Raw genomic sequence first — 27,753 nt, forward strand, 5'->3', positions numbered from 1 at the left:
ACATTTCTTTTGCATCCAAGGACAGCAACCATCATCAGAAAAACACGAAAAGCATTTGGGCGATTCTACGTTCAGATCGGAGCTGTCAAAGTCTTTCCGGATTTCATCTCAGGGGGCTGAGATTTGAACGCAGAAGAGCAGCGGGCACAATTAACCTACAGAGGCGGACTTGTGGCCAAAAAAAAAAAAAAAAAAAAAAAAAAGAAAAATCATCGGATTCGATAAAAACACCAGACGAACGTCGCCTTTAGAAAAACCCCCAAACCCGCCCGGCTCCAAGGGTGTGTACTGCAGGGAGCCGGGCCCCGCCCGGCCCGGCCGCTGAGTGGAGCGCGGCAGCGCTGCCGGCACCGCCTCTCTCGGGCCGGGCGGGTCCGCGGCGGCGGCGGCTGCGTGCGCGGGAGGCGGGCGGGGGCGGCGGCGGTGTCGGTGGTGTCGGTGGTGGCAGCGGCTGCGGCGGCGGCGGCGGCAGTGGCAGTGCGGCGGGACGGCAGCGGCGGGATGTTCAGCTGGCTGGGGAAGCAGGGCGGCGGGCGGGAGCGCGGCGGCGGCGCCGACGTGGTGCAGACGGTGACCGGCGGGCTGCGAGACCTCTACCTCCGCAAGCTGCTGCCGCTGGAGGAGCACTACCGCTTCCATGAGTTCCACTCGCCCGCCCTGGAGGACGCCGACTTCGAGAACAAGCCCATGGTGCTGCTGGTGGGGCAGTACAGCACCGGCAAGACCACCTTCATCCGGTAGGTGACCTCCGGCGTGCGCGGCCCCGCCGGCCGCCCGCTCATCCTGGCTCGCCTCCTGCCCGGCATGGTGCTGCCCGCGGTAAATCCCTCCTGCCCGGCATGGTGCTGCCCGCGGTAAATGCCTCCCTCCCGGCATGGTGCTGCCCTCGGTAAATCCCTCCTGCCCGGCATGGTGCTGCCCGCGGTAAAGCCCTCCTGCCCGGCATGGTGCTGCCCTCGGTAAAGCCCTCCTGCCCGGCATGGTGCTGCCCGCGGTAAAGCCCTCCTGCCCGGCATGGTGCTGCCCGCGGTCAATCCGTCCCACGCTCGGGGTGCGAGCCGAGGCCGGGCAGCGCCGTGCCCGTGACAGGCGGCGGGGCTGGCGCCTCGACCCTCGCAGCGAGCGGGGCTTGCCGAGAGCCTCCGGGCTGTGTCGAGGGTGTGCCGCTCCCGGCCCTGGGACACGCTCTGTAGCTCGCCGCTTGCTTCCTGTTCAAGAATATGATGTCTATTTCATGTTCTGCTGAGAACGTGTAACCCCGTTGTCTACTTCCTCTTAGTTCTTTTAATCCCTAAATTATTTCAAAGGGAAAGCAGGGGCTTCGTGTCAAAGCGGTACGACTGCGCCGGCCATGGGGGATCACTTCAGCTTACCTCCTCCCCTTTCTTTCCCAAAAGTAGCTTAATGCACAGATCGGATGTGATCATAGAGGAGTAAGGTGACAAGAGTTCTGGGCAAAAAACACGTGGTATCTGGAAGGTCTTCCCTTCCATGTGTGTTTATTTTGATCAATTACACTGAAGAAGCAGTATCACCACAAAGGGAGCTGAACAGTGTTGTTCCTGTTGTACTATTTTCTGTCTTTCATATATTCCTTATTTCTAAGTTTCTTAGTAACTCATTTTTAGGAAGCTAGCTATTCATATCTCGGGTAAGCTGTGAATCTGTAAATATTTTGCATATATTTGTCACTCTCACATGCCCCTTACAAATCAGTCTAATATTTTGCCGAACTCTGCAAGAGACACTGAGGGGTCAATTGGTTCACATTTTGACCTGCTTATATCCGAAGTTCATTATAGTCCTATAAAATTTACAAATATTTATCTTTCAGTTCCAAAGATTACAGGCAGCCTTTCCATAACACTGTTTTCTTTTTGCAGTGCAAAATACCTACCTCCCCTCTCCCCTGAAGATCGATGTTTACCTTTAATCACCTGAGAGCTTTTCAGATGTTTACAGAACTAATCATGTGTCTTTTCAGGCTTTACAACTAGCTAATTGAAAGCTTGAAGTCGAACACCGTTTCTTTACTGATTATTACTGAACTCTCACAAACACATAAAGAGCTGTTGCTCAGAGAAATATTTTAAAAATAGAAATATGGCTGTAATTACCAGAAAAGAAACTTAGTTTCAGGATCTCCACAGACAGTCACGAGGTGATGAGTGGGGAAAGGGGTTTTTGATCTGGATTTGGCCATCGTTTCTCTAGATATATTCATTCATTTTCTTCTTGAAAATTACAGTTGCCTTGTTAGTCTGTATATATTTCCTGGTAGGTTTTCTTACTTGGCTTATGGACAAAGGATGGGGAGAGCATAGGTAATAGGGAGGCAGAATTGTCAGAAATATGTGCATACCAGAACTTGTGCTGTCTGTCAGCAATGTAGTTCTGTTATTTGCAATTCATAGGAAACTCTGGGTCTCCCCTCCTGTCAGAGTTTGCCTTGGTTGACAACACAGGTTCTTGATTTATGAACATTCAGCTTTTCTGTCCTTTATAGCTGCCCATATTTGACTGAAGTACGAGTCAGTACTGTGCTTAGAAACATGAGTATTCCTTGCAGTGCCTCCGTGTATTTTTGCTACTGTTGCTTTGTGAGTAACTTACCACTTTAATAGTAAAATGCTGAGCAAAAGGGTTGATTGATACTAATGTATAGTCTGAATGAGAAAGGACCTATACTATATTGCAGCTCTTGCCAGCCTTTTTTAGCATTTGTCAGTGCCAGACGAAGATGCCTAGACAATTTTGACAGAGATGAAGTTTTCAAAGATGGTTTCTCATGTGGTTTGTTAAAATACCTGACTTGATGCAAGAGGTGGCTTCTACTGTGATGTGCCCTTCTTCTTATCCTCTTACCCCTATCTTCTATACCCATTTTAGGTAGATGAAGAGCAGTTTAATTTTGTACAAGGTATTGGAGAAGACAGGCATTGACTGCAGAGCCCAAATCTGTAGCAGCATATCTTTTATTGCTTCTAAAGGCTCTCACTATGATCAACATTCCTTACCTCAGTGTTTTCTATAGCATAGATAATAGTTGGCTGAATCAGCATGAAAAAATACTCTCCTGAGTATGGGCAGCAACTTAGACAATAGTATCACAGTGACTGTTACTCAAAATCTAATTTAAAGGAGAAAAAGAAGGGCAAAAAAAAAAGAGGTTCTTGTATGCTGTGTGCAAGAATTAGAAGAAGACATGGGAAAATATTATAGTGTCCAGGTCAGCCAGAAATAAATTCAGCCTCTGGTAGGCTGAATCTCCCATGGAAAAATGTCATACCCTCTCAAGATTGTTATTGTGTTTGTTCTAGATGATTTTTCTTAGCATGAAGAAACACTATAGGGGATTTATTCATCCAAAACTTTTAATAAGCAAACATTATTTTAAATTTTAAATAAATAATTAAAAACTGCCTTTTGTTCACATTTCTTGACTTCATAGTCAGGAGGTCATATTAGGTCCACTTAAGTGTTCCCTGTTGGGTTTATGTGTGAACATAGCAATCATGTTTAGCTGTCAAATATTCATTTGGCATTTGCTTTGATGGAGTCGTTATCGTGAGAACTTCACATTTTCATACCTCTGACACATCCACATCCACCCAGTTCCTTCCACCAAGTCTTTATGGAAAACCCTGATGTACCAGTGACTGAATGTCCCTGGGGATGAAGATATGGAAACAAACACTTCCAGGTTTCTAACAGCTCTTGTGTTTTTTCACTCAGTGCTGTTTATCCGCTTTGGCACTTGGAACAATGCAGTGAATCCAGTCAGTTTTGCTGTCTAAGGTGTAGTGTGGTGATAGTTTTATTCACTTGTTTGACAGGGCTGACAATTCAAACAAATACATCCAAATGTTAATGCTTGTCCAGTTGTATTTAATGAAGTGGGAGTATAGTGAGAGCCAGTTATTATCTTACACGTGAGCTGCTTGGCCTTGCCGTTTCTGTAATTGTCTCAATTTCTTGTGCCTGTTCTCAGAAAAAAGTGGGGAAAGTGGGGGCAGGAGAGGAGAATTGTACTGTATGAAAAAGAGATAGGAGGTAGTCAATGCAAATAGGTAGTTTCTTTCATTCCGTTTTAGAAATGTAGGAGACTGATTTTTTTTTTAAAGAACTTATCAACATGAGACAAACCAGAAGTAAATTCCTCAGATTGCCAGGCTGTGCTTTTACTTTGCTCACAGGTATTACTCAGAGGTTAAAAACTTCCTGCTATTTAACTCAGCCAGAGCTGACTTTTGTGAAAGCACCCTTTTGTATGCCTAATGTCTGGAGTTTGCAAGTAGTGTGTGATCACTCACACAGCTGCATCGATTTATTTGGGGGTGAAGTGGGAGGAATGTCCCTCTTAATTTCTTTGGGTGAAGGCTGTAGCTTCTTCACTAGCTCTACATGAAAGCTTTGGATTATTTAGAGCAGAATTCTTACAGGAAAGCAAACATCTGCTAGTTTTGCTGTGTTAAAAAAACCAAAGGGGAATACTTGGTGCAGTATGTAATACTTGGTGCAGTATGTAGTATGGAGGTGAGCAGCCCTATAAAGGAGCCCTGAGTTTATCTCCCTGTGCATCACAGAGTATCCCTGTTCAGTGCTGCTCTGTCCAGCTCACTTGCTTTTGTGCACTAGTGTGGCCTAGCTAATGCATTTAGACTTCAAATGGTAATGGGTGTCTGCAACTGGGAGTTATCTTTCTATCTCTGTGAACTTTGTAAGCTTGTTCCCTGTAGTCTGGCTATACATCTTGCAAAGGAACCTAGATGAATGTTTATTGGCAAAGCTGAAAGGTTATAGCCCAGGTAAAAACAAAGAGAGAAGGATCAACAGGATGTCTGTTGTTTGATCTAGACTGTCTTTGGGGCATTGGCTATTTTTAAGCATTCTTCCTGTGAACCTTTTTGAACTTCTTCTCTGCTGAAAATTCCTGAGAAGAGCATGTAGTTGCAGATGCTGAAAATCCAGGTATTTTCCTGTGCCAGTGAAGCATTTGGTACAGAAACATTGGCAGCTTTTCAATTTACAGGAGTCTGCTCTTACCTTTTGCGTGGGTGAGTAAAACTGTTCTTTCACAGTGAGAAGTGTGATATACAGCCTGTTGTGGCTTAGCCCACCCCACAGCTCCAGCCTGCAGCCAAGCCCCACACAGCCACTCACACCCTGCACTGTGGGCATGGTGAGACTGAGAAAACTCATGGCCTGAGGTAAAGACAGTTTAGGAGGTACTGTAAAAGCATCACAGGCAAGGCAAAGCAAGGAATTCATTCACTCCTTTCCATGGGCAGGCAGACATTCAGGTATTCCCAGGAAAGCAGGGTTCTGTCATATGTAACAGTGACTTGGGAAGAGAAAATGCTGTCATTCCAAGTGTCTCCTTCTTCCCCTTGCTTTATATGCTAAGCACGATGCCATATGGTGCAGGACATCCCTTGGGTCAGTTGGGATCAGCTGTCCCAGCTGTGTCCCCTCTTAACTCTTTGTTCACAGGCTGGGGTGAGAAGCAGAAAACGCCTTGATTCTTAAAGGCCTTGAGTGTGAGTGCAGTAATGGAGATATCCCTGGATTGTCAACGCTTTTCAGCACATATCCCAAACACAGCCACAGAGTAGTTATTGTCCCAGCCAAACCCATCACACTTGAGCACAGCCAGTGCTCAAGAAGAGGTTTATTTTAGTCTGTACTAATTCTTGATGTGCAATTGTGAGCCAATCTTAATGGAAAATACCTGTGATGCAAAGGGATTTCTGTGTCTGTTAATAGTTGTACCAGGCAGAGCATTGTGACTGTTGGGTGGGGCTTGGTATTTGGAAGGAGGTCTTGCCTTCCTGGATTGTTATCACTATAAAAGCTGTTTTTTAAAGCTGCCTTTATGACATTAACTTGGGAGTATCATTGCAGTTCAGTAGCACTTTATTCTGGTTTTGTCATTTCAATAAAGTGCTAATTGGTATTTGCACTATCAAGTTCAGAGCAGCAGAAAGAGATGTTGAAAATCATGAAGGGTACTCCGTACTTGTAACTCTTTAAACCTGCTACAAATTCATGAACAGGCCATGAAATTACTTCTTTAGGCATCTAAAAGACTGTCACCACTGAATTTCCACAATCATGCCGTAATTTATGAGCTTTTGATAGATGGCAATTATCCTGTTATCCTGGAGGTGTCTTCTGCTGCATTTAGGTATCACCATGTAGTTTTCCTTGAGCTGGGATGTGGGACTTCACTCCTGTGCATTTGATTCAATATATGTTCTATACTGCTGCTCTTGGAGCATCTTCTGGTATATGTTGTCTGTCCCCTGATGAGTTGCCACCTGTGTCAGTAGCAGCCTGGGAATGACAATTTGTATATACAGAGCTTATTTACAAGTCTCTTAGAGACCCTTTGTCTTCTAAAAGAAGGACAGTGAGGAAAAGCAATGTTTGAAATAGAACATTTTATCGTGGCAAGTTAAAAATTTTATTTTGGAAGACAAAAGTATAATTGATCTTTCAAAATCAAACCCATGGATAACTCCAATCTGGAAATTTTTAGTGGCTCTTGTGAGTTAGCCTTGGCATCCTGTTTTAGAGAACTCTGGTGTGCAGTGATGTTCTGTGAAGAGCTGGGAACACACTTCCATGTTTCAGGTGTTCATCTGTTTGCCACAACACTTTAAAATCCTGGATTTCCATGAGGGCTTCAGCTGGTGAGCAATTAAAAGAGTTTTGTCTTCATTTTGTTTAGATCATTTCATGATTTAATTCGTGCAGACAGGGATCTGCTGCATTTTACAAACCTGTGTGGGCAGAGAGGTTTGGGTGTTGTTTCATTTGCTTTTGGAGAGGGGTCAGTTTTATTTCCCTGTTACTGTGCATTAGGTACAGCTTATTCTAGAGATAAAACAGATTGACTTTGGCGTGTTCTGGCATGATTGTTCTTATGTTCCTCCTTCCTCACAAGTTTTAGTATTGGTATTTTTTAATTTCTGGTTTTGGAAACAGAAAGCTACAGGAAATCTTTTGTAAATGGCTGTTCCATGCTCCTTGACCATAGCTTGAGCTCATTGGAGCCAATTTGCTAAGGCTAGTGGAAAACAATCTTTGAAATATGTAACATATATTTAGTTTCTTAAATTCAGCTTCTGTGCACTGATCTATAAAGTTTGTGAATGCTTGGGTACTTTATTTGAAAACAGGGATTGTTCAGCAAGTATAGATACTGCATAAAATGGTTTTTTGCAGCAAAAGCAGACAGCAAGTCCTCTCAAATCAATATTGATTTAGGAAGCTATAGCAGGATAGACATAGCACTGTTGGATTAAGTCCAGAATAAACCTTCATTAAAAGAGCAGCGTTAATATAGATGGACTAAAATGTAACTAGTGCTGTCGCTGCATGCAGGACCACCACTTGTGCCTGAAGAAAAGTTCTCATGTAAATCCAGTTTTGATGATGTAAATAGTTAAAATATCCTTGATTAAAATTGTGGTGCTTTGGTTTTTTTAGTAAGAACTGCAGGGTGAGATTGAAAACATTCTGTTTTAGTCTCCAGTGCCAAGATGGTGCTGTTGTGACTGAGGACAATAATGCTCCTGCCCTAAAGTCAAGCAGTGCTGTCTGTGTCTCTGAAGGGTGGCACTTGTCATAGAATGTGTGCTAGAGGGAGGTCTGCTCAAAGGACTTGGGGCTGCTTTTACTTCTTTGCACTTGCCATCCATGAAGGGATGCAGACAGGCTTTTTATGTAAATAAATGTCCTGGTTCCATTAAGTTTTAATACTTAAATACACACTAAATTAATTCCAGACCTTGTTGTCTGGAAAGTCAAGGCCCTCTGAGTATGTGCCATATCTTCTGTCAGACTACTCAAAGGGAGGTGCAGGATGGTTTCTGGTGGTAGAGCACTGCCTGGCTTGGTGCCTTTTGGAAGTACTTTGGTGTTAGGCCTGAATTTCTGCAGTTCTGACTTAGTTAACAATTAATTTTTGATGTGCAGGTCAAAAGAAAAAAAATAAATTCCTCACTCCCAAAGAGATGAAATTTTATTGTCCCGTAATGGTTCTCTTTGCCTCTGGTGGGATGAGTTAAAATTAGTGAGATCATACCAAGTTGATTAAAGGGTTGGATCTGTCAGCCAGCTGAATCTGCTCACGTGCAGCTTCAGACCATTCCCTTTTTGTACCAGCAGCACTGGAATAGGTTTGAAAACACTCAGAAAAGCAGCAATGTGTTGTAGTGTAACCTACAGCACTCACATCTTTGGTAGAAGCATCCACTTCAATGGTTGAGGTGCTGCAGTTGAGGGAGTGCTTTCCACACTATTTGTAAAGGGATTTACTTTATCCTTTTACCTAGATATTGTGAAAAACTAATTCAGTTCTCCTCCTCCTTCCCCAGTTAACAGAAATAATGAAATAAAGGGAAAATGTAATCTTGGAGAATATGCATATCCTTGGGAATTTGCAAGCAAATTGTAGGTATTAGCTTTTGCCATGGATCCCAATCATTCATTTTTTTGGAATATTTAAGTACAAATATAGCAATTGTGTATAAATACATTTATGTGTTCTCTACCTCCAGGTACCTGCTTGAGCAAGACTTTCCAGGCATGAGGATTGGTCCAGAGCCTACCACAGATTCCTTTATTGCTGTAATGTATGGAGAAACAGAAGGAAATGTTCCTGGAAATGCCCTGGTTGTTGATCCTAAGAAGCCGTTCCGGAAGCTCGGCCGCTTTGGAAATGCTTTTCTGAACAGGTGAGATCATCTTGCTTTCTGTCTTCTGATGATTGCATTTAAATTTGGGCATGTTCTGTTTTGAACAGCATGGAATAAATATTGAAATACAAGCAGGAATGGTGGCAGTTCAGGGGAATTAAATGAAAAAAGGCAGTACTAGGTAGGGTGGCATTAAGATAGAGATATTCAGTTATCTGAATGGAAAATAGTTGTTAAAACCAGTTCACAGAAAACTGTAGAAATGATCCACTGGGTGACTTGTTTGTGAGGCATGACAGGCCAGGGGGAACTCAGGATAAGTTTATGCAAAAACTCTATGCAATAAAACTGATAGGTTAGTAGTATTTTTTTAAATTACCATTAAAAAAAAAAAAGAAAAAAAAAAAGAAAGAAGCTAGTATTTTCCCTGTTCCTTTCCATTGATTTCACTGGATATCTTGGTATAGATATTTAAAATTGTGAATTGCTGGGACGTGTAAAAAGAGATGCAAGAAGGAAAAGATTTGAATGTGCCCCGTGGATAAAAGAAAAGTTCAAGCTGTTAAGTGTTTAATATTTACTGCCTGGGTGTTCAGGTAGTTCCATAGACCAGGGAGATCTGTTGTGTATTTGTAGAAAGGGAAGAGTTGGTCAGGGGCTGTGAACATTTTGTGTTTAAGTAGCATGCTGAATATTTTCAGTTGAAAGTTAGTTACTAATAACTCCGTTCTTATTGTCTGAGCAATCACCTTGTTTTCTTCCTGTATTTGATGGTAGCTTGACATGGAGGCCTCACTTTGCAAGCCAATTAATCTAAATTGGTTCTTTTTAACAATAAACTTTCCTGTTTGGCTGATAAATATTGGCATGCTTGTTAAAAGTTCATCATGTACAATTTTATCTATTGCTGTGCTTATTCAAAGAGGAAAGTTTATAGCTGCTTACAGTTGGCTTGGCTATTGCTTGGCAGAGATAAGAATATGTGCTGTGGGAGACTGTAGTCAAGTCCCATTTTATATAACAATTTTGAGATGATTGGCTAAATTTTGTCTTCCAGATCACTGTTCTGTTTCTCACTTTCCTCACCATTGTGCTGTCTCAACGAAAAATTAATATACTTACAATAAAAATTATATAAATTGTATTTTATATAATATTTTAATATTTACACAGAACATTTAATAATGGTATGTGTTTGTTTGGATGAGTGGCAATATAATTTTTTGCCTAAATCATCTAACTAGTTGTGTCAGGTTCTGTTATGCAAGCAAGATTATTGGCCAGCTGAAAAGATGTACTTGCAAAGTAACTGACCAAATTACTCCAGTTCTTTTGGTGACTGTGATATTGTTGTATTGAAGTGCTGTGGGCACCCTTATCTTCCCCAACAGTCACTCTTACTCGTTAGCTATTCAGCAGAGATCTGTGTGCTTGTCTTTCCCTAGCATTTTTCAAAACTTACCAACTCCTTTCTCTTTATGACTTCCCTTAGATGAAATTGTCTTAGGCTTCAGTATCTTTGAGATCCTACCAGGTTAGCTGTAATCGTAGTACATACTTTACTTTGCCTTCTGTCATTTGCCATGTGGACAGTTCTTTTTATCTGATATTACATTTTTCCCACCTGCCTTAATAGATTTCTCTCTACCTCCCCCCACCTCCCCCCAATTTTATTTTTTCAATGGTTTCCCAGTCCTAGTGGTTTTGTTTTATGAAGGAACTTAAGGCTATGGACACTTAGACTATGAACTTGAGTATCCTTTTCATCCAAGTCTAACAATCCAAATGACAGGAAACAGGGACTGAGGTAATGGAAAAAATGAAGCAAACAAGAGCACGGTATCACAATCAAGGCTTGTACTTAGTAATTAGCTGCATTAATTTATTGATGTTACCTTGCTTTTGTCTTTTTCCATTACCCCTTTTAATTGCCCCCTGTGTCTCACTGCTTGTGGGAGGTGTTCCTGTATTAAACTCTTACTTATCCTGTATTAAACTCATACTTGTCCTGTATACTTTTAAGAAAAGTTGGGGAGGAAACTGAAGGGGGACAGGACCTAGTGTGCCCTTGGATGCTGGTGAGGGAAGAATACTGCATTGTACAGTAATTTACATGCAGAAAACCATGTAAATGAATTAGTGCTGCTGAGAAGAAATGCATGGTCCTGATCTATTTTGATGTGCTGTGAGAAATTACAGACATCTCATTCATACAACTGTTTTTGTAACACTTTTTTTTTTAAATCTCTCATTCAGGTGAATAGTATGTAGTTCTGTTTTTTATGATGTAGCACTTACATGAGCTGCATGAAGTGGTATGTTAAGAAATAAGTCTCAGTGTTGAAAAGAGATATTCAATAATCACTGTCTTTACAGTTGTCCGAAATATGAGTTTGAGGCAAGATTTTTAACCCATCTTTCATCTTTATCTTATGGGCATATTCTAAAAGCTAACAAGCAGTTAATTCTGAGCTCATGCTTCTATTTCCTGTGTGTTTACCCATGTGTTTACTTATCTCCTCCCATTGCCACTAGTGACTGCTGCAGAGATGGCAGTGTCTGCATTTCTGAGGCCTGTAATTCTCTATTTGATCCGTGGTCTTTTCCAGCTGTCCCTGTTTGGGTGGTGCCTGAGTCAAGACACTGCTGTATTGTTCAGCTGGCATAACAGTGCCTTTCTTCCCATGAGATAGGTCTAGAAACATCTTGATGATACTGAACAAGCACTGGGATGAGAGTGATAAGAAAAAATTTACGTGAAAATTCAGTCTTCACAGTTCCAAATATATGAAAGCTTCTTCATGCTGTACATACTGGTGATGTGTGTATTTTTGTAATGGTTCACGTGATTAAATGTATTTTCTTTGTCAGTTATGTACATCCATTATGCTTCCACGTAATTTGTTTGCTCTGACATAGCGCTGCCTTTAGGTTTTGTCAAGCTCAAATAATGTAATTTATGTTTACATACCCTCAGGTTCTATCAGGTTTGGATGGCTGCTGTTTCCTTATGCCCTTCTGGGCTTCAGGGAGAGGCACAGGTGATGCTGCCATTTCTGTTTTATCCAAGAAGGCACACTGTGTGCTTTAGTTAAAGGTTCATTGCTACAAGGTCTCTTGCAGAACAAGGTGAAGTGAGGTGTTAGGACTTCTTTTCTTCTCAATCTCCTTTGAATAAATTGTATTGTATAAAATACCCTCTAGACTTTGACATAGTTTACATTTTGTATCTGATACTTGACTGGTTGAGCTCTTCCTAACTCACATCATCCAAGGCCTTAAAGGTCTTGTTTGAGCTCAGCACAGCTACAATTTCCTGACTGTGATACCCTGTTTTTTGGGGCAGTCTGCTTTGTGAAGCCATAGGTTGAAGTAGGGCAGCCCCATCTCGGAGCCTGAGGCTGCAGCTTAACCCTGTGTGGGGCAGCCTCGCAGGAGGAGGCTGGGTAACTCTGTGTGCTCCTTCCTGTCTTCAGCTGCTCCCTGATAAGAAGATTAAACTCTTAAGCAAATCTCTTAAAGGCAGGTTATGATGAAGGGCAGTGAAGTTCCTCAGTCATCACCTGTCTCAGAAGCATCATTGTTGCTTGCAGGTAACACACCAAGTGTTCTGCGCGGCTCTCGGGGTCCTTGTCAATTATTTATTCTTCCATAATAACACCATTGAATTTGCCTCCTGTGGCAGAGGCAGGAGGTTATTGTTTAGAGCATGCTGTGTGTAATTTGAGCTCCTGCTTCTGGCATTGTGATAGTTTTGGCTGGGTTTGTGGGAGAAATGCTGGTGTTTTTCACTGGTGCTCCAGCTGAGGAGAGTGGTGGCTTAGGGAGTAGGGATCACTCGAACAGTGCTAAATCAGGCGAGAGGGAGATGTGGCAGGGACTGGACCATAAACATATTGTCGGTATGGCTTTCTGCTTCCTCCCCTTTTGGGTTTTTGAGTCTGGGCATAAGCTGGAATACATGAAGAGTTTTCTCTTGTGTGTACTAATTTCGGTCCTAGCAGAATGGGTTGGATGGAGTCTTTTTATGTTGCATTTTCAGCCCAAGTTGTCAGCTCTTGCAAAGTTTGAAGTCATATCAGCACTTAGATGTACAAGGTTAGATGTACAGCACTTAGATGTTTTACAAGGTTTCCCTGTGTGGTTTTTTTGAGAAGCTCTCTTCCTTCATAATTTTTGTTAAACATGAATGGCTGCGAAACACAGAGATTTACCAGGATTCAGAAACTGTTGCCAGGATTGAGCGTTTCTAAAATCAGATACAAAATGGGGAGGTCTCAAGCCACCATCTGTATGTGAGCTAGAGCTGTTGTTAATGGGTTTTTTCCCTGCTTTCCTGCAGGTTCATGTGTTCTCAGCTACCCAACGAGGTCCTGAAGAGCATCAGTATCATCGACAGCCCTGGCATTCTCTCTGGAGAGAAGCAGCGCATCAGCAGAGGTGAGTTGCAGAGCTTTATAGTCACCAAGCTCACCAAATTTTTTCTGCTCTACTGGACAAATCAGCATCCTAATCTCTGGGGAGCCTGTTTTAGTGGTACTGTACGTACTTTTGTACTGCAAGCCCTGTACAACCCATATTTTAAGGCTGGATGCAGCTTTGGAATTTTTTCTCTTGAAAGCTGATGGGGGTTGGTATTTTTGTTATCCTGCTGCTATGGCTGCAAATGGCTACAGTTGCATTGTCTGTTGACTAATTAGTGCTTTGTCACTCCAGAGAAAAAGCCTTATTTTCATCATTTTAATTGCTTTCCATGAAATAATAATGACTCTTACATATACTGTTGAAGTTCATGAATGAAGAAATGTTTCATAATAGCTGTAGATTGATCATGTCTGAAAAATTTGGGGGTGGGGCTGTAAATAAGGTGGGTTTTCGTGGGCGCAGCTGCTAGAGCTGCTTCTTAAGGTTGCTCAGTCATGCCTTAATATTATACAGTCAAATGTGGAAGGAGAAAGAGCAGATGAGAATATTTTTAATAATATGAAAATTCTGCAGAGAACTGAGCACTGTTTATCAAGCTGTTTTAAACGTTAGCCTGTCTTGAGAAAGTATTTAAACAGAACAGCATAATGTAAACAACTTTCTTCCTTGCATTCTTAAGCTGCATTTGAGTGCCTGTTGGACTTGTAAATGGTAGTGATGCAGGGTGTGGCTTATGCTGCCCTCTGTTTTCAGGCCTTTGCCTTCCATTTAAGAAATGGAAACTTGTGTTTCATGTCTCTGTTAGAGGAAATAATTCTTAACATACCACACATGGGATTTTTTGAGGAAATCCTGGTACAAACACAGTATATGGCAGCTATGCAACAATAGTCTTGTCTTTATAATAATCTGATAGTCCTAAAAAGTTAGTCCCTTATTCTATGATCTAAATTATGCTTACTTAATAAACTGGTCTACCAGATGCTTCTGGATTTTTTTGTTCAGTGATGCTTTGTCCTCTTTATTACTCACAGTCATGTAAAGCATTCATCATGGGGAAAGTGCTGGGCTTTCCTTTATGTGATGTGTTGGTGACAGCGTAGAGATGAACAGCATGAGAGCTCTACATCTCTGCAAGCAAAGAATGTTGTGAAACCAGAAATAAAACAAATACTGCATGTTGGCACTCATATTTTAGGCAGAAAAACTTGAGTCTATAACTAATGATTTTTAGTCCTGAAAAAATCTTCTCATAAAATGTCCACAAAATATTTAGATCCGAGTTTACACAGTCTGATAAAATCAGCAGTGGTCTGCTTTTCCATTGTGGATTCCAGCCCCCTTTTTCCTCCTCAAGTTAAAACTAGCATCTTAAATGCTCAAGTTAAACTGCACCTTACCCTTTCTTTGCTTGTTAAATAAAGAGAAAATTATGTCTGGCAGCATTCAAGTATCTGTTGCCACTTTTGTAATAGTATGGAAGGGAACATGGAATAAGCAGAAAACTAAAGTATTATATTAATATGCCACTGAAAAAGTGAGCAATTGTGTAACCAAATTCAAGACCATTAGGTAATGCTGTGAAGTCTCCGACTTCGAGTGCGGGACAGAGTTGTGTTTCTCTCCAGGCTGTGTTTCACTGGTAGTCCTGTGTTGCCTGAAGGACCATGACTCCTCACTACTATCTAGAATTGCTCCTGTGATTTAACAAAACATGGCTCTTGTTCCCTTACTGTTCAGAAACTCCTTGTCAGGATGGTATGTGCCTTATCAATTGTTACAGCCTGGCTGGCCTAACCTTTGATACGATAGACTTCCACCTGATTTGGCATAGTCCAGTGATTACCTCAAACTCTTTCACAGGCCTTAACTTGATTAGATTGCATTTAATTCATTTTTTTACATGTGATAAAGATTATCTTGAATGTGTCCCTTGTCATAGTTCTTTTATCAAAGTGTGGTTCTACTGTTAGTTTAATCATGTTTAAAGTGTGGTTGTACCAAATATGAGGTTTTGGGAGTTGGCTTTAGAGCACTCTTCTCCCAGTGTCCCAGGCTTTGAGGGCAGGTTAAATAAAGGTTTCATGCACTTAGGCATCACCCTACAAGAAGTTATTTACGAGTGCCTATGCATTTATTGCATGCACATACTCCAAGGTATCATGATCAGAAATTACTACACTCAGCCTTGGCTGAAATACTGCATAGTCAGATAGATTTCCTGTAAATGGCTTTTGGGCTGCTTATGCAGTTTGCATATACGTGGTTTTGTGGGGCACAAACTTGACTTGTCCTGTGATGCTGCACATAGCAAGGTTTGTCTGACCTGCTTCCTGAAGGAGTCGGTCTGACTTAGACATATTTATGCTAGAAGTCTAATTTAGCACGTTTTCAGGTTTGAGTTGCTTTGATGACTTTCTAAATGATTGTGTGTAAATGTAAGCAGGATTGTACAAGGTGTTTTCTGCTATCCCTGAATGTGGCTGTCAGAGAGGGTTCTGCTTTCTAGAAGTTTAGCTTGTGTCTAACATTGGTAAGCTACAGCTTTTCTTATTCAAAATGTTTGATAGAGAATAACATGACAGGGCCTCAGTGTAAGACCATGCCTCTTTGCTTTGGTGTTTCTTTCCCATCTCACTAGCTACTGCTTAACTATTTACCTATGAATGAATGTAACATCTGTACAATGTTAAAATTTGACAGGTATCACTAGGAGTAAGTAGAAGCCTTCTGGGACCAAGAGAGGACTCAAATATTAGCTTTCATTTTAAAATGCAGGAAAATAGTAAAGGGACTATGTAAAGTTAGAGGACATGCACTATTTCCCAGCATGCTCTATTTTTAACTCTGGAACGCATCCAGGCCACAGGATGAAGGAGCTGATTTCTTAAAGGGTCAGAAATATACACAGAGGGCAGCACTGAAAGATGTCTCAAGACACACCTTTCCCGCTCCTGTTGTCAGCACCAGGATGTGCCAGAAGCTTCCTGCCTGTCAGTTCAGGGGCAGTGCGAGTGGCTGGAGGAGAATGTGCAGATGTCTGCCAGCATTGTCCCCTGGGCAGACAATGCCCGTCCCTGTGCCGCTTCTGCGGCATCACTGGTCATGTTCACGCCCTTGCAGACAGAAATGTCTGAGTGGGCTGCAGGATTTGGGAAAATGAGCGTCTGGCAGGATGTAGGGAGGAGCCCCTTCTAGGAAGGGAGGGGGTGTTTCGTTCATGACTGAGTGCTGTGAAGGCAAGTGTTTCAAAGAGTATGGGGAAAGAGTTCAGGGGAAGATGGCTATTGTTTAGCTTTTTTTAAAGCAGAAAGCTCCCAGTGCATACTTAGCTGTTCCTTACTCATACTAGATGAGTCACATCCATGCCAAACCCAAAGCCGCATCACCAGTGGTGACTGTGCGGATTAGATGTGTCACTTCTGAGTAAGAGTTCCTGAGCACGGTTTGTTGTGTGGATTAGGTGCCAGCTGAACCTGTAAAAGCATTTAGACAGGTTCTATGAATAGGCTTTCCTTTAGAACGTGATAAAGCTTGTTTCAGGTGATCAGGAAGGTCACTGCTCATGTTCTGTAACCTGTCATGTCCTCAGAGCCATCAGAAATGTAGTCACATTACTTCTAAATTGTACTTTTTAGTCTGCTGTGGCAAAAATAACAGCAAGTGTTGCGAGATAAGGAGAGATGAGTTTGCTGCATTTGAACCATTTTCCTTGTTAATTCAGATAAGCAGTGCTGCCAAAGTGACCAATATTGGCAGTGATGAAGAAAGGTTGTGATCAGAGCCCCAGTCCTGTTTAGCTTGGGTGCTGGGCTGGAACCGGACTCCTGGAAAGAAGCAAATGTGGCTGTGAGACAGAAAAAAGTGCAGTGATGAAAACAGAAGGCAGTAATAGTGAGACTGGTCCAAGGAAATGCAGGATGCAGTTGTCCTGACCTCACTATCCACAGATGCTGTCCTCTTGACAAGCTGCTACCTTGTTCTCTATCCCCAGCCCTACATTCTCCAAAACTCACTTTTCTGAATGGTAAGACTGTAACAGTGTGTTCTCCCTTCAGGCTACGACTTCTGCCAAGTCCTCCAGTGGTTTGCTGAGAGGGTTGACCGAATCATCCTCCTTTTTGATGCCCATAAGCTGGATATATCCGATGAGTTTTCAGAGGCCATCAAGTCGTTCCGGGGCCAGGATGACAAGATCCGAGTGGTGCTCAATAAGGCTGACCAGGTGGACACCCAGCAGCTGATGAGGGTCTATGGTGCTCTGATGTGGTCCCTGGGAAAGGTGATCGACACGCCGGAGGTGCTGCGGGTCTACATCGGCTCCTTCTGGGCCCATCCCCTCCGAAACACCGACAACCGGAGGCTCTTTGAAGCCGAGGCACAGGATCTTTTCAAGGACATCCAGAGTCTCCCACAGAAGGCTGCTGTGAGGAAGCTCAATGATCTCATTAAAAGGGCAAGGCTTGCGAAGGTAAGAAGAAAACAGAACTGAATGAGCAGTCTCCGCTGCTCTCGGTGTGTTCTCAACCTTGCCAGTTTTTCTCTCGCTATAAAATATGTCTTTTTAGCACAGATTTTGATTTGGATTGAATTGTCACTTTTTCAAGGAAAACATAGTCACTTGAGGAGAAAGCTGTTGGTAGAAGACAGGAGCTCTAATTTCCTGTGCAGTTATCAAACCAAATGCATTTTCCTTGAAATACATTTTAATGTGAACTACTAATCAGAAATGAAGAGGACTTGCAAATCCATCAGTATATGAATAGTTGTCTGGGGATGGGGACCATTTCCTGTGTTGGCTTATTTAAATTTCTGAATATGAAGAGAGACTTTCAGGAGTTTTTGGTGGGGCTGTTTTTGGGGGTTGGAGGGGGGAATGAGGGACATTGGTTTGGGGGTTTTTGTGGCCTGAGCTTTAGGGCACCCTGTAGAAGTTGCTTCTTTGAAAATTCCATTTAAAATTACAATGATGTTGTGTTAAAAGTTGCTCTGATCTCAGAGCAACCTCAGATCCAGTCTGTTTTGTAAATGTTAGCACCACTTTGTTTTCATTTGTTACAATCATTTTGGCATTGTAGGAGTGTCAGTTGAGTAATTTTTAGATATTTCTATGAAATATAAAATAAAAATTGATAAAGGTAAACACAGCACACAGTGGTCTTAGGGATATGTTAGACAGTCCCGGAAGGGGAATAAACTGTTTATCTGCAGGAAAGCAGCAATGTAATCCAGTGTCATTTTTCTGCCTTCCAAACTGCTCTCAAAGTATTGACAGTCAAAAATAGCTTTTTACAGTGTTGAGTGTGGGGTTTCTTTTACCCTATTTCTGTGCTACTCTCTTCTTAATGTTTTCTAAAGCATTTACAGTAAATAGAAACAAAAGCAAACTCTTAGCATGCTGTCAGATTTGGGCATTAGGCTTTTTTTTTTCTTTTTTTTTTTTTTTTTTTTGCCTGAGTCCTGTGACTCACTATCCCGTTTTGAAGATGGGGACTGTTCTTATCTACAAGAAACACATGTGCATACTGGCAGACCTTAGGCCACTTGGAATACACATGTGAAACTGTTAGTGCTTATGAATTACAAATATACTTTTCTGAGTTTGATAGAAATATTATTTTGGATATAAGATCCATAAAATTGCTCACAATTATTTATACATGCTCTCAAAAATACCCTTACTGAATCCATTCTGTAATTCTGGAGAAATACTTACATTTATACTCTTAGAAAATGGCATGGTTTTATTCTTCTTTATGCTGGAGTTTTTTTCTGCTCTACAAAAATGTAAATTTATTTGCCATTAAAGTGCATACACTCTTTTTAGATATAAGGAAGTGTTGTGTGAAATTTGTGAACTTAAGATGTGCACATAAAAACTGGCTACATCATTTTTCTTCTAAAAGCAATTTTTTTTTTTTTCTGTTTCCTCCTTAACAAGTAAGGAAGTGAATGGGCAGTGGCCACGTACAGATTGTGTAAGGTTTGTGTAGAATGCTATAATACACATACTAGTCATGGTTTGGTAGGTATTAAGTACTACACTTACACAACACTGAAGCAATCACTTTTTTTAGTGAGGCTTTTTATGGTTATTTGTCTTCTCCCAGTCTTCAAAATTTCACCTGTTTATTGCTCAACAGTTTGATAGACATATCTAATTTTTAACTATTTTTTTCTCTGTGTGTGAAAATTGTAACTTCTGTTTTGTGGACAGCTACATTCTTTTAAAATGAACAAGGACCTGAGTTCTGTAAAGACATCCTGTAGTGGAGGTCATTTGGCTGCTGTGGTCCTGGCCAGGTCAGAGCTTAGGGAGCATTTCTTCCAAAAGAAGGCTTTGCCCTTGTCCCTTCCCTCTTGTGTGCAAAATGAGAATCAATGTCCATACAGTGAGCTGGATAGGTGAGCTCACCTCAGTTAGGAAGTGCAGCCACTCTTTCTGTTCTGGACCTGGTCACTTGTTCTGTGGCCAAGCAGATCCTTTTGGTGGGGAAAGGTGGTGGGAGAAGAGATGCATGGTTCAGAATAAAGGCATAATGAAGGTGGGCAGGATGGCTATTTTGATGGCAATGCAAGAACCAATGTGTTTAGAGACATCCTAAATTAATGTCTTTCCTTATAAGCTGGAAAGGCTCTCCTTCTCTCCCTAGGGCTTCACGAGGCAGCCATGGCATGCTCCTGTTGGAACTGGCTACTCTGTCATCTGCATAGGTGGCTGCATAAATACAGACTATAGATACTCACTTTTCTGTCAGTACATAGGTAGGAATGCAATATCACTTCAAATAGATAGCCTTGCCACCTAGCATACTTGGATTACTGGAGGAATTATCCCATTGATGCCCACAAGGGCTGGTGTGGCAAATGAGCTACAAATCATACAGGATGGCTGGAGCTCTGTGTGTAGTGTCAGGAGATGGGGTTTGTGGTCTTGCCTTTTCTTTTGCTCATGGTACTCATAGAATGCTGTACCAAGCTTCTCCTTAAAAGAGCAAGTGTGCATCTGTATTTCCTTGAAATGTGTTTCCTTTCTCTCTGCCCCTCAAAGGAATGCTGAAAGCAGCAAAAGCTAATAATAACTAACAGGCAGCTAACTGTTCATGTAAACACCAAGTTCCAGACACAGTAGTTGATAATATCTTTCCGTAGGGAAACATATTTCTGTTTCTTTTTATGACCTAGGTGAGGAACACTGCTGCTAAGTGTTGGTAAACAGTAGTTTTGATTTCAGTTTTGCTTTTTTTCAGGTTCATGCTTATATCATCAGCTATCTGAAAAAAGAGATGCCCTCTGTATTTGGGAAAGAGAATAAGAAGAAGGAACTGATCAACAAGCTGCCTGAGATCTACATCCAGCTGCAAAGGGAATACCATATTTCAGCAGGGGACTTCCCTGAAGTCAAGAAAATGCAGGTAAGATGGTAGATTACCATTCCACTGAAATAATTCTTAACTTTGTAGCAGGATTGCCAGCTTGGAAAAGGTGGAACAGAGTATCTCAGCGTTACAGCTCGGGGTGTAGAGCACTTGAAATGACAGTCATTTGACTGACATGGCATTAGAGGGACTTCAAAGTGGTACAGACCAAAAAAGAATGGTAACTTGCTTAGTGTGCATTTACTGATACAGGACTACATAAAGCCTGAAAATGAGGAATAAGGAATCTGACCTTCTGTCCTTTGAGTCAGTGCTTGGTCTCTTGGCAGGAAGTACTGAAGGCTTTGTGCAAATAAAATGGCAGTGAACGCACACAGGTTAAGGGGTTTCTTTTGAATCCTAAATGTGGTTATATTTATTATTTTTGTGATGGTATCAAGCATTTGTGTAGGTGAAGATATCTGTAGTCATAAGTTCGTTTTTACTCTACTCTGTTCCTGTTCTTACTGGTACTGTTTCCCAGTGAGTAATAAAGGCAATGTGTTACTCGAAAAGTCCAGCTTAAAACCTCTTGCTGCTGAAAATAGTCTTTGGCTTTTTTCCTGTCTATGAAGGAGAGAGAGAGAAGTTCTTGGTTTATGCTCACAAGTTATTTAAAAATACCTTCTGTCTCTTCCTCTTTTGGGTTTTCTGCAGTCTTTCAACCAATTCTCTGTCACTTTCTTGCCTATTTATTTTTGTTCTCTGATTTGAGATGAGTTAGAAAATAGCTAATGTTGTGTTAGTAGCGATTTCAAACATCAATTGGCAATTTTTGTATCTCGGATCATGGGCTTCTTAAATGGCCTTTGAATTAGAGGATAATTCAGCTTGAAAGCTGAAGAAGAAGAGATCAGGAGCCTGCAGTTTGCTCTGGCCGTGGACTAGTCATGAGTGTGATGGAGGATGTTTTCCAGACATATCATTCTGACACGTGGTACACTTGCACAGCCATCATCAGGAGTGATGATTGGCTGATTATCTATAGGAAGGCACACATTTCTTTCATAAACTAATGTATTAAACCTGGGAATCAACTATTGGCACGAGATAGCAAATCACAGATGAAGCACAAGATGTATTTTAGCTAAGTTTTCACAGGCAGGATTGTTGAAAGGGTTTCATGAGTTAGGCTTTGAAAGAGTCAACTTTTGCCACAAAATGCCCTTTCTTCCCTTGCTGCTTTTGCTTGTGATGCAGAGTGAGAGAATGAGAGATCTGAATATTGAAACAAAATTTGAATGAAACTCTTTCAAACTTACAGTACGTGTCAGTTAAGCCTCAGCAGCAGATGGCAGCAAATATGTACAGGAGATCAGTCACTTCTGTAATGAGGAGCAAAATTGTGAGAAAGCAAAATTGTGTGAAAAAAAAATTGTGCCAAAACCAATAGCAAGTTGATCTTTGCTTCCTGAGATTTATTCCACTGCATACACTTATTCTGATCGGGTGCTGTAAATTCGGCGATTGTGTATAAATGTCACCTGAACAGAGCTGTGCTCCAGGTTCCTTGGGTTAATGTCATGATCATTTTGGTATGTATAGGAGCAGCTCCTTGAGGTGATAGATGGGATTTGTTAAAGCAATTTAACATCAGTTTACAGAAGGTGGGAGGTGGTGATGGTGATTTTGAGTGTTTTTAACCTTTTCCACTGTAACTTTCTCTTCCTGGCAAGCATTTTGCATTTAGAAAAAAATTAATAATTGCCTAAAGCATTTTTAATTTTCTGATGCTGTGGTGTAAAACATGCTTGGGCTTGTGTTGGAATAATACATATCACCTAGGTAAATATCTCACTGGTGTTAGCATGAAAACTCCACAAATTCTGGTGGGAGCATCTGACTTCATGAGTTCTGGCAGCACTGCTATACAACATTACTGCTGTTATCTCAATTCAGCTTTTCTTTATTGATAAGGGACACCTTTTCCTGACCTAACCACAACCAAGAAGTCTAATCTATAAAATCAGATCAGTCCTGCAAACATTCGATTTTATTTTTGACTCTAAACACTTGCCTAAGTACTAGCAGGACTGAGGACTTACTTGCACGCTTTCTTTGATGTTTGGGAAAAAATCATCAAATGGAAAGTTGCTGGGTAACATTCATCAACTGCTGTGGTTTTATCCACTGCACTTTGAAATTTTTATTGTAAATGTAATTTAATAAATCAACTCATACACTGTTGCAAAACTGTCTTACTGTGTTTGATCAAATATATTGGTTGTATGGTACATCTGTTCAGTTTCTCCATCGAGGAGTTTCAGCTATAGAAACAGCTTCAAAAGATACATATTTTAATTGAATTATTACTTGGCTATTTTAATTTTAAGCCCATTCTTTAAACTTTTCAATGCACTGGAATAGTTTTTAACTACTGTCACTGTATCATTCACAGGAGCAGTTGGAGAATTGTGATTTCACTAAATTTCATTCTTTGAAACCAAAGCTGATTGAAACTGTGGATAACATGCTGGCCAACAAAATTGCCTCCCTGATGAACCTAATCAGGCAGGAAGAGAGCAACATGCCCACAGAGATGGTGCACGGTGGAGCATTTGATGGCACCATGGCAGGACCTTTTGGCCATGGATACGGGGAAGGTGCTAAGGAAGGAGCTGATGAAGAGGAGTGGGTGGTTGCCAAAGATAAACCTGCTTACGACGAGATTTTCTACACTCTGTCACCTATCAATGGCAAAATATCTGGGATTAGTGCCAAGAAGGAGATGGTGACTTCTAAACTACCCAACAGCGTCTTGGGGAAGATCTGGAAACTTGCAGACTGTGATGGCGATGGGATGTTGGATGATGAAGAGTTTGCATTAGCAAAGCATCTCATCAAGATTAAACTGGATGGATATGAACTGCCTGGCTCACTACCTTCCCACCTGGTGCCCCCATCTCACAGGAAACCTTTCCAGACAGCAGAATGAACAATACCAGGAGAAGAGTGAGGATTTTGAAATTCCCACGGGAAATGTGTTGAAAATACCAAAATTTGAAGTTAAGCTTAGATCCTTAAACCTCACAGCACATTTCACACAAGCTACTGAAGTTATAAACATGGCAGCAGGGAAACATTTGTGTCACTGTCCCTGCTGACCTTCACTCAGACATGCTTATCACAAGTGCCTTATAATAGCTCTGCCATAAGGTGAAAATGTCTTTGTAGTCCTGTGTCCATGTCTCACTGTCTTCACAACCATAAAGCAGAAAAGACCGTGCATAAAATTTGCTGACCTTCACCAAACCTAAATACTTATCAACCCTGTATCCAAACTATCCTAAATAGCACACTGAAGCTCAAAATATTAAATTCACCTGCATATGCAAGGAATATCTAGATGCTAAAAATGTACTTAAGCCATTGAGTGAATGTAAGCATCTCTATAGTCTAAGAAAAGGCTGATATAAAAGGAAATCCTTTTCTTTCTTTTTGTAGTTTAATTGGAGTTAGAAAAAGATAGAAGAATAATGAGGAGAGTCTTGTAAGTGCTCAGAATACAAGCAAACTTGTTTTAAAACTTCAGATTCTATCTAGAACTGCAAAATACTGAATTTTTTTTCGATCTGTCACTGTGTCTTATCAGAAGAATAGCTTCTTCAGTTTTACACAGCACTATATTTTCAGTATTATCATTAGAAGAACTGAGATCTCATTTGTTCTTTGTATTTATAATGTTCTTTGCAGTTTACGCTTAGCTTCTCTGCAGACAATGAATTTCTGAATGGTTCAAAGTGACAGCAGAATGGTTTCTTAAGCTGAAAAAGCCATGTTTGCATTGAAATTAAACCTCACTTTCTGTTCAGAAAAGGTGTATTGCTCAAATTCAGCCTCCTCAAAGCACATCAAATTGTCTCGGAATATTTTCATTGGTATGTAATTTCTATTTACAGCTAATTATACAGTTATGTCTGTGCATTTTTTAATATATAATATAATTAAAAGAAGTTAACTCTTTTGCCAACATGTAGCTGACAACCACAAAAGAGAGATTCAATTCTCATGGTGGCAGATTTGAAGGATGGGGAGGCTAACATTGACTGTAATAAATGATAGACTCATTCCTCCAAATATTACTCCTTTATTGAAAGCAATCCATGAAAGGAATGGATGCTTAAATAAACATTTATTTTCCAACAACACACAATCAAAGTTGAAGATACTGTCTGCTTACAACTGATTTTTATCAGTACCTTAAAAGAAGGCAAGTCTTTGGCCCTATGAACATGAGTCTTTCGGGGAGGGCCAGTTCTTTCCTAAAATCAAATTTGGCAGCCAGTTCTGGTCCATGTGTATGAGCAGGAATTTGCTTGTATTCCATTTGCAGTAGGAAAGACCCTACACATCAAAGGTACTGTAGTTTTGAGCACTTTCTTGTTAAGTCTCAGTAAGTGGCAGCAGTAATGCCTTCTGAGACAGAGCAAGCCAAAAAGTGCTTTAACATCCTTGCAATTGGGGTGGGGAGGAAATAGTTTGGATGTTGTCTCCCAGTTAAGGTTTCAGTCACACTTTCATGTTCTGTTTTTTGGGTGATCTAAGAAAAGCCTCAGCTTCTTTCTTCAAATAGTGTATTTGTAGGTTGTCAGGTTTAATGCCTCACATCTTTCTGGACCTCTCATCTTTCTACATCTGTTCTATTCTGAGGTGCAATTTCCATGAACTTTGTCAGGGCACTTGCATGGGAAAACAATGATGCTATTTTAAGTAATGGCAGAACTCCACCTTTACCTTGCCAGGTTTCTGGGCCTGTATCAAGGATGTCCTGGCATAGTTGAATTGTTCTGAGGACTTGATTTTTTGTTGGCTTTTTTTTGTTGTTGTTGTTGTTGTTTTTTGGTTGGTTGGTTGGGGTTTTTTTAATTCTTAGGTGTTTTTCCTATCATTCAAGCATACCAACTTTATTTCTCTCAGACCTAAATTAGGAGCCAAATTAATCTTAGTGCATCTCTGTGCACTTTAGTAGAGCTGTGAAACTTGATGCTGAGTCTACCTGTGTGACTGTACATCTGCAGAGTAACTATTTTCTATGTAATTTATTTCTGATTGAAAAAAATAGAGTAGTCTGTAGACATTTTGGGTGTTAAGAAAAAGGCTGCAGAAGTATGAATGTGTGTTTGTTTGTGGGTAGTGTCTGCAGTCAGTACCACTTCATACACTACTGACCAGCTTAGTTCTAGTGACTAGTTAATCAGGAAAGCCACCAGGAGAAAGGATGCAAGCTTGTGTACTGTGACTACTGGAGTGTAGGCAAAACTGAGAGGATCTGGGAAGCTGCTGATTTTCCCACTCTGCCTTACCTCGCTTTGCAGCAGCACAAGGCTGCAGCAGGGGACTCCTGCTTGAGTTCCCACCACATGTAGCTTCCAGGGGTGATGCTCCAGACATACTGGAGCCATGTGATCCCATGCCATTAGAAATATTCTCCTTCAGTGAGAAGAGCAGGATCATTTCAGTGGTTTTATTCTATTTTTCTAGTTTTGTTGGTAGTAAAATGGAGAGCACAGCCTTTTCTCTGTGAGAATATGCTAGCTTGGTCTTAAGGCAGACAAATTGAAATACATCCTTTTGATGAGTTAAAAAATTTTCCTAGATGGGGTTGTAGTATTTTGCCTTTTGTTCCTGTAGAATTTGGATGATGAATGCATGAAGCATGTATAGGAGTAGAGGTGGATTTTCTCCGGCTGTCTGGGGAAATAGGAGTGTTTCATGGTTTGCATCCACAGCTACATGAATCTATTTCTAGGTATGTGGTACAGTGAACTAGCACTGCACTTAGATGATAGGAATGCAATACATTTCATGGGAACTTTAATCAGCAGTTTCTTGCACAACTAAACTGATGGAGTAGGTTGCTGTTGCTCAGGGGAGGGGTTCTCTTCTTACTACGTCTCACAGGTCCATGGGCCTCCCCCATTTCCCTTGCTGGCTGTTTGCAGGTTCAGTTAGACCAGCCACACACAAGGGTTTGGATAATGTTCTGTGGAGTTAGTGGATCTGTGTGTTAGAAGGGACAGCATGCTCTAAGTTGTTATTTTAACAGCAGTGTGCGGTAATTGGTGGTGTTCAGTTTGTTACTAATGTCTGCTGAAGAAAGGTGAACATGTTGGGTTGGTTGGACATTTTATGCCTAGGATTTTAATAACATTTTCTGCAAGATCATTCAAAGCTGTTTGTAATTCATCCTGTGAAATCTGTGCCCACTGATGTAACCTACTGTCTTAAACTAAAGTAGAAACTGCTGCTTCTACCTCTTCTCCAACTATTCCACAACACAGTTTCAATTTACAAACCTAGTTCTATTCCTTCAGAAATTGAGTTTTTGTTGCAGATTGGAACAGAAAATGTGGGGCTACAGTTCCTAACCACAGTACAGGACACTGAGAGACTTAAAAGCTGTGGCAGCTTGAAATTGGAGAGTTTACAAAGATTTTTAAGTCAGGGTGAGGTCCCATTTGTTAATTGGTAGTGGTGTGGATTTGTGTGGAACCTGGTCTCAAAGCAGCAGGTATGTGGTCCCTGGCTTTCAATATTGTTTATTGCCAGCACTTGAAATGCACCTTCTTTTTCTTTCCATTACTTTCTTCCCTTCACAATGTGCACTCATTTTTGTGGCTCTTTAAATTGTTGGATCTCAAGCAGAGTTTGAAATGTATGGTTTGATGGATATGTGTAACTTAGCACTGAGGAATGATCATGAACTTAATTTTCTATTTCGCGTGCTCACCTTTTCTAATATTTTTGTTAAACACTGTTTTCACGTAAAAGGCACTCTGATTTTTGAGGAAAGGCTTGATCTGTGCAGTGTGCTTCAGTTTGTCCAACTAGACAAAGAAAGTTGTAAGTTCATTATTGTTGCACTTTTATTACACAGTAAATTCTTTGCAGATACTGTAATATATTTTAATATGCTTTGTAATCATTTTTAGAGAGCGGTGAAAAAAATTGCTGATTTAATAAACTAATATTGAACTACCTGAGATTCTGGTTTGTATGCTTCTTTCTGGAAGGTAATCTTTCAGTGACTCATATTTTGTAATCCTGCTACTTAAGGCTCATAGGCAGAGTAGCTATTTGGCAAGCTGCTGATTTTCCCACCTCAGTTTATGTATCCATAATAGGTTCTGGCTATTTCTTTTCTGTGCCCTTGAACTTGTTGCTAAAATTACTGCTTGTGCCACGGCTTGGTTCCAGAATTAAAT

At 41.0% G+C, this 27,753-nt stretch overlaps 1 protein-coding gene across 1 annotated transcript; it reads left to right on the plus strand.

Annotated features, from left to right (window-relative positions):
- On the plus strand, positions 1-27,528 carry EHD4 (EH domain containing 4). Its single transcript, XM_084207691.1, has 6 exons — positions 1-737; positions 8,568-8,744; positions 13,048-13,145; positions 17,189-17,601; positions 20,381-20,545; positions 22,947-27,528. The coding sequence occupies exons 1-6, from the start codon at positions 502-504 to the stop codon at positions 23,481-23,483; spliced, it is 1,626 nt and encodes a 541-aa protein (XP_084063817.1). The 5' UTR covers positions 1-501; the 3' UTR covers positions 23,484-27,528.
- The last annotated feature ends 225 nt before the right edge of the window (positions 27,529-27,753 follow it).

Source organism: Fringilla coelebs (assembly GCF_963513975.1).
Source record: "Fringilla coelebs genome assembly, chromosome: 6".
NCBI lineage: Eukaryota > Metazoa > Chordata > Aves > Passeriformes > Fringillidae > Fringilla > Fringilla coelebs.